Source organism: Mesocricetus auratus, unplaced genomic scaffold, assembly GCF_017639785.1.
Source record: "Mesocricetus auratus isolate SY011 unplaced genomic scaffold, BCM_Maur_2.0 Super-Scaffold_100008, whole genome shotgun sequence".
Lineage (NCBI taxonomy): Eukaryota > Metazoa > Chordata > Mammalia > Rodentia > Cricetidae > Mesocricetus > Mesocricetus auratus.
The window spans coordinates 37,032,826-37,046,775 of NW_024429192.1; the positions used below are offsets into that span (position 1 = coordinate 37,032,826).

Sequence of the window (13,950 nt, forward strand, 5' to 3'; positions counted from 1 at the left end):
AGACTCCAGAGTTACACAGAGAAACCCTGTCTCAAACCAACTCCCACCAAATAAATAAATAAATAGATTAAAAGTAAAAACAAGTAGGATTGTAGAGACGGCTCAGTGATTAGAAGCACTAGCTGTTTGTTTTTTGGGTATTTCGAGACAGGGTTTCTCTGTATAACAGGCCTGGCTGTCCTTGAACTTGCTTTGTAGACCAGGCTGGCTTCAAATTCACTGAATTCACTGAGCTGCACCTGCCTCTGCCCCCCCAGTGCTGGGATTAAAGGCGTGCACCACCATCACCCAGGATGGATTTTGTTGGTTTTTTTTGTGACACACTTTCAAGAAAATAAGGTAGGGCTGAAGAGATGGCTCAGAGGGTAAGAGCACTCACTGCCTGTTTTTCCAGAGGTCCTGAGTTCAATTCCCAGCAACCACATGGTGGCTCATAGCCATCTATAATGAGATCTGCTGTCCTGTTTAATCATGAAGGCATACAAAGAGGCAGAACATTGTATACATAAATGAAAAAAATTTTAAAAAGGACGCCGGGCATTGGTGGCGTACGCCTTTAATCCCAGCCCTCTAGAGGCAGAGGCAGGCGGATCTCTGTGAGTTCGAGACCAGCCTGGACTACCAAGCGAGTTCCAGTACAGCCTCCAAAGCCACAGAGAAACTCTGTCTCGAAAAAACCAAAAATTAAAAAAAGGAAATACCAAGCGAGCTCCAGGACAGCCTCCAAAGCACAGAGAAACCCTGTCTTGAAAACAAAACAAAAACAAAAACAAAAAAAAAAAAGGAAATAAGGTGGAGGGCCAACAAGATGACTCTATGAAAAGGCATCTCCCACAAAGACTAATAATGACTGAGTTCAAATTTTGGGACCCATATGGGGAGAAAAAGAACCCACTCCCTCACATCTCCACACGTCTTGGCATGTGTGTGCCCACACACATATAGACACATGCAGCCACACACACACACATTTAAAAGTGTACGTAAAAGTTATAATAAATAAGTAGAGAACAATAAAGGAAGACACCAGATAAGGTTGACCCCTGGCTTCCACACTTGCACAAATAGGTAAGTGCCTGTACATAGAGCATACCCACAAAATAATTTCCTCACCCTTTATAACAACATGTTAAATAATATTATCTGGTATAGATTGAAAATGATGTCAAGGTCAGCTCCAAAATTTTGCTTTTAATAAGACTGAACATCTTTTATTTACATATTTCTGACATACATTTATGATCTTACACATTTAACTAAATCTAACAATGGTGAAAATGGAACATAAAAGACAATTTCAAATGTTAATTACATGGAAATACTTTTTCATTAACTGCTGGACATGACCAGTGAATAGCCTATATGAAGTTGTGGGCTGTATATAGATTCACTTTTAAAACAGAAAGCCACACAGCTATTAAAACAACAACAAATTTGCAAATGCACACATTACATATGCAAGAAAATGCATGCAGGGCTATCACATTTACTCCTTAACCTTAAAGCCATTTTGAAAGTGAATTGGAATAGGCATCTTAATATTCTATATGTACATCAAGGCACATTCATTTCTTGTGCTTTAGGAATGATTTACATATACTCTTTATATCTTAATTTTATACTTTAACAAAGCTTCTAATACCTAAAAGCTTAATTTTAACAATTATAGCTTTAGCGATAGTTTCTAGAGAGAAATGTGGTATATCTCCATAGTTATTTTCAAAATCTGAATCTGACAACTCAGGTGAGAAATTAAAAAAAAAATCAAACACATGAATGAATATAATTTAGATTTAAGGTAGCTTTCAGCAATTGGATAGTACCATAATCAATTTTTTTATATAACACAGTATAATGAGGGCTGCATTGAATTTAACATTCTGAAATTATCTAACAATTATATAGCATCCATATTACCACTATAGATGTAGTTTAACAAATTTAAACAAACATGATACAAAAGCTAAAACATACCAAACTTAACTTCTTCGTTAACTTGTTCATTCTTCAGCAAAAGAATCAGTTTTGATTTTTTCCATTTATAGTCCAATGTTATCAAGCAGAAACTTCCCATCAACAGTGTTTAATAACAGTACTCTTTTCTCATGGCCAATTACTTGCCTTGAAGAGATAGTATAGTAAGGCTTTAATAGACATCTCATGCATTTTAATGGTTTCTTAAAATTAGCTTTGCATTTGTGGGTCCCCATACAGATAAATAAATTATACAAACTTGATTACAACACAGAACTCATTAAGTGCTTCAAGACAGACTAGATCCCTGACTTAGAAGCAGCCAAAATAAATAATAAGTCAAGAATCATAGATCTAAAGCATTTTTAAAATGTAATATACTTATGCATCTTACAGATATACTTTATATTAGAATTATTTAAATCCACAAACAGCAAATAGTCACAGAACCTCTGTATTTTGAGAATAAAACAGAAGGAAAGCCAACTGTGCAGCCTTTCAAATTCAAAATATGTAATAAAATAATGTCAAATATAAATGAAACTGCACATCTTTAAATTTTGTACATTTATAAACATTAATTCATAAAAGGCATACCATGATCAACTACTTCGATCCAACAGATTGTTTTCAATTACTTTACAGAAAGTGACTTTCCTACAGAACTCATTGGCCAGACAAGCAGTTTAGTAATGTCACCAACAGCGCAGCTTCACATACGAAGTCTACATGGGTGGTGACAAACTGTAAACACGTGCTCTGTGAGCGCAATGGGCAGTCGTCTCTTGTGGCTGCAGTACTCACTCTGCTTCCGGCATATGTGCCACTTCTACTTCAACAGTCTGGATGGCTTCTGCAACTTCAGACAGCTTCTGTCCTTGCTGCTGGGCCAACACATAGTTAACCACTTGCATAATACTTTGGTCAGAAAGCGTAGATACTGATGGACACTCTTCAGTAGCTGCAACCGCTTCAAGAACTTCCATAGTTTCTCCTGTCACCACCACAGTCTCAAGCTCTTGAGGCCCAGTGCTTTCTTGTCCTTGCATGTCTGCAGTTAAGATGCTGACAGCATGTTCCACTTGAGTTCCTTGGTTATGAAACTGCAGAGTGTCTTTCTCCAGCATGATTTTGCAAGGCACATAGTCTCTGTGGAATTTAGTCATATGCTTACGAAGTGTTCGAGCATCTATGTAAGCTTCGCTACACACAGGACACACATAGGGCCGTTCACCAGTATGTGTTCGGACATGACGTTTTAGTGATCGGGCATCAGCCCAAGCTACTCCACATGTTAAGCACTCAAAGGGCTTAACTCCTATTTAAAAAAAAAAAAAAGGAAAGAAAAAGCATAGAGGGTCTGTTGGATAAGGTTCCAAATTCTAATATATATGAAAATTGTCTTGCAAATGTTTTTAAAATACAGAAGTCCACAGACATATCACTTTTATTACTATCATCTTTTAGTTAGCATCTAATAGTTTTCAATGGACTAACCAAGGTTTTGAACTATTATTTCTCTAAAGGTGTTCTCTCATAATAGAAGTTACTTATGAACAACTGTGAGTTTGCCATGATCTTACCCTTTAACTGCAATCTTATACTCCTAGGATAAGAGTCTCCAAATAAGTTTCAGACTCAGTACCACTTAAATAAATCTTTCAAGATACAGGATTAATCTACCAAGAGAGAAGATAACAGGTAAAAGAGCTGACAAAATAAGAATGCACTTGGCTCTCTTCTAACAGGATAAATATACGTTACCTTCATGGTTGTTCATGTGTCTCCTATACTCTCTAAGCTGAGTGAATTTTCTTCCACACTGATCGCACACCCGTTCCAGGTTTTGCTTCGCTCTTCCTTTCTTCCCATGGGTGGCTTTCTTTACATGTCTTCTGAATAAAGCTTTCTCATAAAATTCTTTACCACATATATTACACCTAAAATAGAAAAGGCCCAAATTATTTTTCTCCAAATAATGGGTATAAGAATCAACTGAAAGTGGGTATATTTCTCAATGAGTTCAGATACTTATCAGATTGACTCACCTGTAAGGTTCAGTGACAGAATGGGACTTCACATGGGAATACCAATCTTTCTTCCAGCTGTAGCACTTATCACAAAATTGGCACTGAAATGGCTTCACACCAAGATGTTTATTCATATGCTGGCGCAGATCTCTAGCTTCAAAGAAACTTTTTTTCACATCTGTAATAAGGTTTAATTACCCACAATTGGATCATCTTTAAAACAATTCTCCAAGAATTCACTATATTACACTTTTGAAGCGTCACAAAATTATTCCAAATTTAAAATATGGGGGGGGGGTGGAACTACTGTTTCACTCTTGCATCAAGGACACAAGGTTTAAATTCTTTTTAGAAAACTCAAAATGCTTGAGAAGGCATCATGCATCCCCTTCCTCTTCTGTCCAGGTTAGGAAGGGGGGGCTTCGTTATTGACACTAGCAATGAAGCAATGACTCAGGCCTAATCAATGACAATAACAGCATCCCTTCGTAGTAACAATCAGCTTAGGGATGCCAACGACTTAACTTGATCCAATCAGAGTGAAACTCAGAACTTTCACAGAAACTACCAGAAAAGACTCTTGACAATTTGGAAGTTGAGAGAATGAGAAGCTGAAACAACTGCCGAAATCTGTCCATATGGAGCCCGAGAGAAAGCAGGCACTAATCAATCTGAATCCAACTTAGACCACTCACACCTCCCGACTTGACTTTTCATTCAAGCCAGTTAGGTTGGATTTTCTTTCCCAGATAACAACAATAACAAACTACTGATAAAAAACTGTACCTGGGGCCAGGTGCTGGTGATGCATGCTTTTAGTCCCATTATTTCGGGGACAAAGGCAGGCAGACCTCTGTGAGTTCAAGGCCAGTCTAGTCTACAAAGCAAGTTCCAGGACAGCCAGGGCTACACAGAAAATCCCTGTCTCGAAAAACCACAAACAAAAAGTCCACCTTATTTGCTGGTATTTTTTTTTAACTTTTAAAAAATTATTATTGTTATTATTAATTTGGGGCATTTGTTTTGAGATAGAGTTTCACTCCAATCATGTCTCAAATGTGCAATTTTCCTGCCTCAGCTCAAGTACCAGGGTACAGGCATGTGCCACCAATGCCAACTTTATCTTTACTTTAAAATGAGACTAATTGTAATGAAACTGGCAAATATAGCAGAGTAGGAAATGGAAAAAAGCTGTTTATCCATAAAAGATTTAGAACAACTGGCTGACTTCATTGGGGAGTCTAGGAAAACTATATATTGAATTTGGGTGTGGTAGCACATGCATTTAATCCCAGCATCCTGGAGGCAAGCAGATCTCCGTTGAGTTCCAGACCAGCCATGGAGTTACCCAAGGAGTTTCAAGCAAGTCAGAGCTTACACAGTAAAACCTCACACCCCAAAAACAATGACTTAGAACAGCCAGGACTAAATAGAAAGACCCTATCTCAAAACAAGCAAACAAACAAAACAAAAAAATAAAATAAACAATATCACGGAAATATTAAGCTACATAAAGTAGGGATGTTCTATGAAATGGGTGTGATCCCTGCTATGGGTACATAAAAACAAAACAAAAAAACCTGCACAACCTGCTGATGAACGCTAAGACAGCTGAGGCTGGAAGGATGAATTAGTCATGTTATTTGTAAAAAACTATGAGTATTATTAAAAACTCCCTTTAAGGTGATTTCTTTTTTAAGGTGGGTCAAATGTTGTAGATTTAATCTGTGAACTGAAAACATAGTAGTGCTCCTTGCCAGCCATCTGAGAATCTTCAAATGCATGACCCCCAGATGAACCTGGGAGGCAGGGGCAGCTGGCAGGGACAGCTGGAGCCTACTCAATATGACATAAGGTGATCACTTTTTGATTTTATGAATTTAATTTCAATTTTAAAAGGTTAGGTAATTTTGGAAAGTAAACAGAGAAGAGTTATGGAGAAAGAAACCCCTACAAAGGAGCCTGGCTGGCTGTAGACCTCTCTCCCCTAGGTAGGACCTAAGAAAGTCTCTTTCAATAACTTAAAACAACAACAACAACTCTTTAAAAAAATAAACAAAAAACCTCTTAAAACAAACAATAAGAGCTAGGCAGACTGATAACTCAGTAAACTGAAATTACAGTTTAATGTTAGCTTTGAATGTTTTCTTATAAAAAAGCAATGTTATAACTCAGGTAAGATAAGTGAAACTGAGCCGGGCAGTGGTGGCAAACACCTTTGATCCCAGCACTCAGGAGGCTGAGGCAGGTGGATCTAAGTGAGTTCAAGGCCAGCTTGGTCTACAAAACTACACAGAGAAACCCTGTCTCAAAAAACAAACAAACAAAAAGTTAAGTGAAATTAACTTTACATATTACTTACTGTGTACAATGATAACCTCGAACTTCAGGCTTTGGTTGGTGTTTCTTAAGGTGCTTGCTAAGTCCGGAGCCCCTGTGAAAAGACTTTCCACAAACTGAGCAAAAGTACTTGGACTCTCCTGTGAGAAAATGAAAAGCCATATTATAAATGCAGTAAGTAGGCCCTCTTTTCAACATAACTGGATGTTAAAATTTATCAAGACAAAAGAACACAAAGTGTCATTTTACAAAAACCTGGGTCATTAAACTTTCTATATCCTTTCAAAAGGCTATCACTATCAAGATATTTAACAGATTGTGATAGTATTCTGTCACTGACAAACACCTTTGCAGGTGAGAGCTGAGCAACAGCAAGCATTTGAAACATTCATAGGAGAGGAAGGAGGAGAGAGAACAAGGAGCTCTCCATGGAGAAGAGGTGGACAGTCAAAGGAGGTGTAGAAGGTAACCTCTATCAAGTGATTGCTGCGCCCTTCATCTCCGCCCAGCCTCCTGCCCTTCCCACCCCACACAGAATGGGAATCCCATAGTTGTGGCAGCTCGGCTCTCCCTGACACATACCATCTGTCACCATTATGAATGGCAACAAAATCCGGACCAAAAATAGGGTCACTGCCATGAGTACCTGATGATGTGGTTTAGAAGTTTTGGTAGGCATGATGGCACATGCATTTAATCCAAGAACTTGAGAGGCAGAGACAGGAGGATTTCTGAGTTCTAGACCGGCTTGAGTTCCAAGACAGCTAGGATGATGAATGGCTATGCTAATAAAGGTGACTGTGTAAAAATGTACTGTCTGAATAACTTACGAACTGTAATGTTATGTTAACTGAAATGTTATGTTCAGCAACACTGGCCATTCTTACACTTTTGCTTTACAGCACATAAGTATGTGAGGCTTAGTGGGTAAAGCACTTGTTGCTAACCCTTTCAACTTCAATTCCTGGTACCCACATGATAGACCAAGTGAACTGACTCCTCAAAGTTGTCCTCTGACCCCCACACACATATATATACATGAACACATACAAAATGAATCATTTTAAAAAAGAGCATTTCTATAAAGATAAATCAGAAATTACATTTAAGGAAACTTTAAATTTTTACTACTAAAAGATTACACACAAGAACTTATGAACATCTTAATAATAATTACTTCTACTTGGGAGTTACAAGAAATTTGAGACAGGGTCCAATTATGTAGACTAGACTAGCCTAGAAATTTTATGAAGCCCAAGCTGGCATTGAACTCATCATTCTCCTGACTCATGGTCCCAAGTGCTGGGAATACAATGCTCTGATATAATTACAGTATAACCAATCAGCATAATAGTAAGTTAAAAAGACAAAATACAACCATGTCAATAGTTTCTATAATCACCTGTGTGAATACTCATATGTTCCTGAAGACTCCGTTTGGTAACAAATGACTTGACACACAGTTCACACTGGAACTGCCTTTGTGATTGATGGAGACTTTGATGTAACTTTAGACCATGCTTATAGATGAAAGTTTTTCCACAGACCTAACACAGAAATGTTTAAGGCACCAAAAAAAAAAAGTTTTAAGATTGTATTACAAAAACATTCTAGTATTACTGTAAGTAGAAAATGTTAAACAATTAAACTATAATTTGTTATGTTAAAGTTATCAAAATGACAATACAATGTCAAAGATGAAGCAATAAATACCAAAGATCTTAGCTAGTTGACTCCTTTTCTTTCTTTCTTCCTTCCTTTCTTTCTTTTTTGGTTTTTTGAGACAAGGTTTCTCTGTGTAGCCCTGGAAGTTCTGGAACTCACTTTGTAGACCAGGTTGGCCTTGAACTCATGAAATCCACCTGCCTTTACCTCTCGTGATAAAAGCTTTGTGCCACCACGGGACAACCCCTCTTCTTACTCAGTAGAACTGCCATCTTTCTAAAAGTGCACACAACAGTAGGAAAAAACATCTATCTGTGCCAGCTAGACAAAATACACACCTTAAAGAGGAATGAAAGCTTAACTAAGAGACACCACATAAAACAGTTCTTCTCAAACTCTGGATGAAGAATGGATTATTTTCCATTGGAGAAATTTTGTTAAGCACAATATATGCAGCAATGTCAACAGTTGTAAGAGCTTTCATGTTTTTAATTCTGTGTTTATTTTCCATGGAACACACATTTTGAATAGTGTCACATTGAAGACCAGATGCTAAAACTACACTTAGTGTTTAAACTTATGAATGAGCAATTCTTAGAGCTTAACCTGAAAAATAATTGGGACAGTGAAGGAAAAAAGTGAGTGACAATAAAAATAAAACAGACTGCCCATGAGCTGATAAGTACCAAATATTGATTAAAGGTTCTCTTTTTGTTTTGTTTTATTTCGAGACATGGTTTCTCTGTGTAGCTTTGGAGCCTCTCCTGGAACTCGTTTTGTAGACCAGGCTGGTCTCAAACTCAGAGATCCACCTGCCTCTGCCCCTCGAGTGCTGGGATTAAAGGTGTGTGCCTCCACCGGCTGGGGGAAGGTTCTTTTACAATAAATTCTATTTTCATGTACTAAGATACTTAAACAAAGACCTGTGGTTAGAGAGGTCATAGAACTGAGAGGAGACCCTTCTACTGCCATTTTCCTTAGCTAATGTGTTTTCTAACTATTCCTACACGTAAGTGTAGCTACTTTCTGCAACAGATGGAGACTATTACAAAGATCCAAAATAGGTCAAAATGAAGAGTAAATGACTGTGGATTTCCCAACTTCAACTAATATAATTCTGGGAAAATCTCAGAAAGGTGGGGGTACTGGAGGACCAGGACGTCTGCTCTGAAATGGTTGTCTTCTCCATCTGTCAGGGAAGCTGTACCAATGGACTCTCCACAATACGGTTGCCTGAATAATACAATTACCTCCACAATGACAACATCAACTTGAAAACCCAAAAACAGACAGGAAGTTGCACATGGTCCCACCCCTACATGAAGAGTATGGGAAGTGGGGGATGGTCAATGACTGCTGAGAGAGAACCAATCTCCTCCAGGGACTAGTTCCCACAAAAGATGTCCAATCCCAAGTGGTTAGCCATAGACACATGTAGTACATATAATCCAAGTTAAATGGCGGCTCCAGGAAGGTATATACACATGTGCATGCATACATACGAATAACAACACACACATATAATAGTAATTAAAGAAGCACTCATGGATGAGGGGGCACAGGAAGAGTTGGAGACAGGAGATTGGGGCAGAAGTAATGCAGATGCATGTATGAAGTTTTTTTTTAAAAACTAAACAACAAAACCACATTGGTTCTACAATTGTTTGATAAGAAAAACAGATTGCCATGTTTATATATAAGGCTATCGGTGTTGCTCAAAACTCTTCCATGCTTCAAACAGCCCAAAGCTAGATAATCAAAGGATTCTTTAACCCAGAGTTTTGGCTTTTACTTACCCCTCAATCCTCGGCAACAGCAAGCAACAGCAGAACAATACTTAGGAAGGATTTTTCTAACCAGTTTTTGCTTATGGCACACATTCTTTTCCACTAAAGGATAAGGTAATTTCTACTAATGGCTAAGGGATGACTAGGGTGATAAACGGCTATTCCCATGAAGTAGGTACTCTGAACACCAAAATATTTCAAATTACAACTTCAAAGACTACAACAGAGAATCACATTTAATGCAGGCAACAAATCAAAGATAAACTTCCTTAACAATTTTACAAGAGTAAAGATGATTTCAGAGAATACATGTCAACCCATGTCACACTATGGGTAATTTCTGGTCCTCTCTAAATAACAAAGTAAACAGGTCTTTACCTGGCAGGCATGTGGCTTTACACCTGTGTGCTTTAGCATATGTATTCGGAGAGAGTATAATTTAGGTAATGTCCTCCCACATATAGAGCATATGAATTCTCTTTTGGTTCTTCCCTTCTCAGATGATGTTCCTGATGCCTCGTTAGATGTGGAATTAGATGAAGATGAAGTGGGCGCATCTTTTCTCGTATGTCGTATAAGGTGTGCTCGTAATGAGGCACTATACTGAAACTGTTTTTTACATAACTAAAAAAGAAAGACAAAAGCTCTTCCTATATAAAACATCAAGTGACAATTCACATTTCAATTTTTCAATTCTAGTTATAAGTATATAAATAAATAAATGTACAGTATTGCCACAAGTCTGATATTGTATGGAACACAGCCACCTACATAAACACAAAAGACAGCCTTAGGCCATGAGACTCTGTCTTAAAAAATTAAATAAAAATAAAAAATAAAAAGCACTAGGTACCAGATTATAAAAATGAAAAGGATAAGACTCTGGAGAGAATTAAGTCTTAAGAGGGCATAATCAGAGTTGGCTTGAGTTGGGTCTTAAAGAAATAGTAGAGTTTGCATGTTACTTGGGATAGAGGGTTTGATTCCTGGCACAACCATTAAAAGACTACACTAGAACACCCGTAAAAAGTATTATCAATATATCAATACCAAGAGTTTAGGGAGAAATGAAACAGGGACTGTAAAAAGTAGAAAAGTTAGAACTATAACAGCCTTCAGATTATGTTATAGTTGCTGGAGTTTAGGAAAGCACTTGTGTGCTCATAAATTGAGGATATATTTGCTCAACATATTAAAAATTTTATTTAAAAAAAAGTCTCTGTATTGGCCTCCAGAATTAACTCTTGATTTTTTTTTCTTTTTCTTTCTTTCTTTCTTTTTTTTTTTTGGTTGTTCGAGACAGGGTTTCTCTGTATTGTTTTGGAGGTTGTCCTGGAACTCACACTGTAGACCAGGCTGGCCTCGAACTAACAGAGATCCGCCTGCCTCTGGCTCCCGAGTGCTGGGATTAAAGGCGTGTGCCACCAACACCTGGCTGATTTTTTATTTTCTAACACCAAGTAGAATGCATATACAACTTTGATTACTGATTCCTATCATCTCATTTTAATAATACAGTAATGTCACGGTAACTATGGCTAGTTTTGTTTTGCTTTGGTCAGGTTCTCTGCTAGAACTTACCTTGTAGTCCAGGCTAGCCTTGCCTCCCCTCCTGTCTCAGCCTCTGAATGCTGGAATTATGGAGCCACTATACTTGGGTATTGGTTATGAATGCTATGGGCTACATGATATGCCTTGATCCTATTACTTTTTATTTTCTGTTTTGCTTATGTCTCTTTATAGTTTCTTCTTATCTAGTATGTTCTAGGCACAACCCTTTTGCTGTGTGTTTGAGACAAGGTCTCTCTGTGTAGCCCTGGCTTTCCTCAAATTCACAGAAACCCATCTGCTGCTGTTTCTGAATGATGTTGCTATAGATTTAATCTTTCAAGATGAAAACATCTTCTTCCCTCCCAACCCCACCCGCCCTTTCTATCCATGCTCTAGAAATATTATTTAGAAATTTCTTTTTTTGTTGTTTTGTTTCTCTGTGGCTTTGGAGGCTGTCCTGGAACTAGCTCTTGTAGACCAGGCTGGCCTTGAATTCACAGAGATCCACCTGCCTCTGCCTCCCGAGTGCTGGGATTAAAGGCGTGCGCCACCAACGCCCAGCTATTTAGAAATTTCAAAACAAGTTTGTGCAGTGGTGGCACATGCCTTAAATACCAGCACTTAGGAGGCAGAAACAGGTGAATCTCTTGTGAGTATGAGCCATCTTGGTCCACAGAGTAAGTGCCAGCTAGGATAGGCTTCAAAGCTATACAGAAAAACCCTGTCTCAAAAAAAAAAAATCTAATTTTCCCATCTATTTTTTTAATATTTCCTTTCGCTCTATCTTTGGGACATTTATTTATTCAATTGTAACTTTTCTAAGGTATTTGTTACTATCTAGATGTTCTTCCATTTACAGTGGGGTGGGCCATATACTAATTCCTCATAAAGTTAAGTCTTCAAGTTAGATCTTTGTTTATTGGGACCATATGTATTTTATTTAAAAGCTGCTGTTTTCCTCTTTGTGCTTTTGTCCCTTGGTATGCATCTGACACTGTCCTGATGGCTTTTCCTTTTGCTGTGACAAAATAAACAAAAGTGACTTAAGGAGAAAGTGCTGAGCCCTTCCTTCTTCAGAGCTCTCTGCTTCCTGACTGTGGACCTGATTGTGTGCACCTAGCATGTTCCAGGCCCTGGATACCCAGACCAGTCAACAAGGGAAAGGAAGAGACACTCAGGTGGAGGAGGAATTGTTAATATCAACCCAAGGTTCTGACTAGCACTATCATTAGGTCTTTTGTTATTGACCTTCAGATTTCTCTGTTTGCACAGAAAACATTTTAAGGTTAAGGGTTTGAGTCCTAACACCCTGGGACTTGAGTAAAGGAAGAACTTGAAAGGGTTCAATATTCATTAAGTAAACTTTTTCCTTTTTCTGATTTGGGGTAGATATCTATCTACCATCACTGTACATGTTCTTCCTAGGGCAGTTATAATTTGTTTTTTAAAGGGAAGGGACATTCCTGGCCAAAGGATGGTAATGTAATTAATCTTAATCTCAAAATAATCAGTAACATCAATTCTTGGGACTTGTTGGTTCTTTAATACAAATGTGATTTAGTCTGTTTTCTCTATTGGAAATGTAGTTCAAAAATCACTTTATACATTTATTAGCTGACAGAGTTTAGTTGTCTAGGTCTCCTCTTCCGCTACCTTACCTTTTTATGTTTTTCTTTTCATTTTGTTTTCAGATTAATTTTTATGTGTGTGTTTTGCCTGCATGTATGTATATGCATTAAACACGTGCCTATGAATAGTTGTGAGCCACCACGTGGGTGCTAGAAAACAAAACTGGGCCCTCTGCAAGAATAACAAATATTTTTAACTGTTGAGCCAGTTCTCTGGCCCCAGGTTTACTGTTTGTAAGAACAATCTTTTCAATGTTCTCTTACTGAGTATTTAGGTGGGGCAAATAAATAACAAGAATCAGAATCTTTTAGCAATGTAAGACAGGGTTGGGGTGTGGTTGGCACGCCTGTTATCCCAGTACTTGAAAGCCCAAATTAGGAGGATTGCCTCCAATCTGAGGCTAGCCCGGGCTACAATGTAAGAGTTCATCTAGCCAGATATTGGCGGCGCACACTTTTAATACCAGCACTTGGGAGGCAGAGGCAGGTGGATCTCTGTGAGTTTGAGGCCAGCCTAGTCTACAGAGAGTTCCAGAACAACCACCAAAGCAATAAAGAGAAACCTGGTCTACCAAAAACAAAAGTTCATCTAATTAATCAAAAATGTAATAGGAATAAACAGAGTAGTCAGTAAGATGGATTCCATTTATGAATGTAGGATCATTTTCAGTTAGCTTTCTAGGTACTTACCGGACATTTGTAATCTCTAGCTCTTTCATGTTTCAATGTATGCATTATAAAGGCATACCGTCTTTGAAAAACCATTCCACATTCCCCACATTTATGAGATGTTTCTTCAGTGTTCTCCTTAGCATCCCTTTTGGGTTGTTTCATCTTTTTCCCCCTTTGAACTAGTTTCTGGGCCACCTAAAGAGACACAAAACACAATCTAAGAAAATCACTCATTATCTCCTTTTTGAGACATGGTCTTAACTTTTAGCCAAGGATGGCAGCAGGTATTATATAGCCTAGATT

At 38.0% G+C, this 13,950-nt stretch overlaps 1 protein-coding gene across 1 annotated transcript in view; it reads right to left on the reverse strand.

Annotated features, from left to right (window-relative positions):
- Positions 1-1,183: 1,183 nt before the first annotated feature.
- The window catches only part of Zbtb11 (zinc finger and BTB domain containing 11), a 29,175-nt gene continuing 16,408 nt past the window's right edge, over positions 1,184-13,950 (reverse strand). Inside the window, 7 exon segments of the mRNA XM_040750696.1 lie at positions 1,184-3,292; positions 3,739-3,914; positions 4,023-4,182; positions 6,356-6,484; positions 7,747-7,891; positions 10,175-10,420; positions 13,666-13,842. Of these exon segments, the coding sequence (XP_040606630.1) occupies positions 2,775-3,292; positions 3,739-3,914; positions 4,023-4,182; positions 6,356-6,484; positions 7,747-7,891; positions 10,175-10,420; positions 13,666-13,842 (1,551 nt within the window). The 3' untranslated portion in view covers positions 1,184-2,774.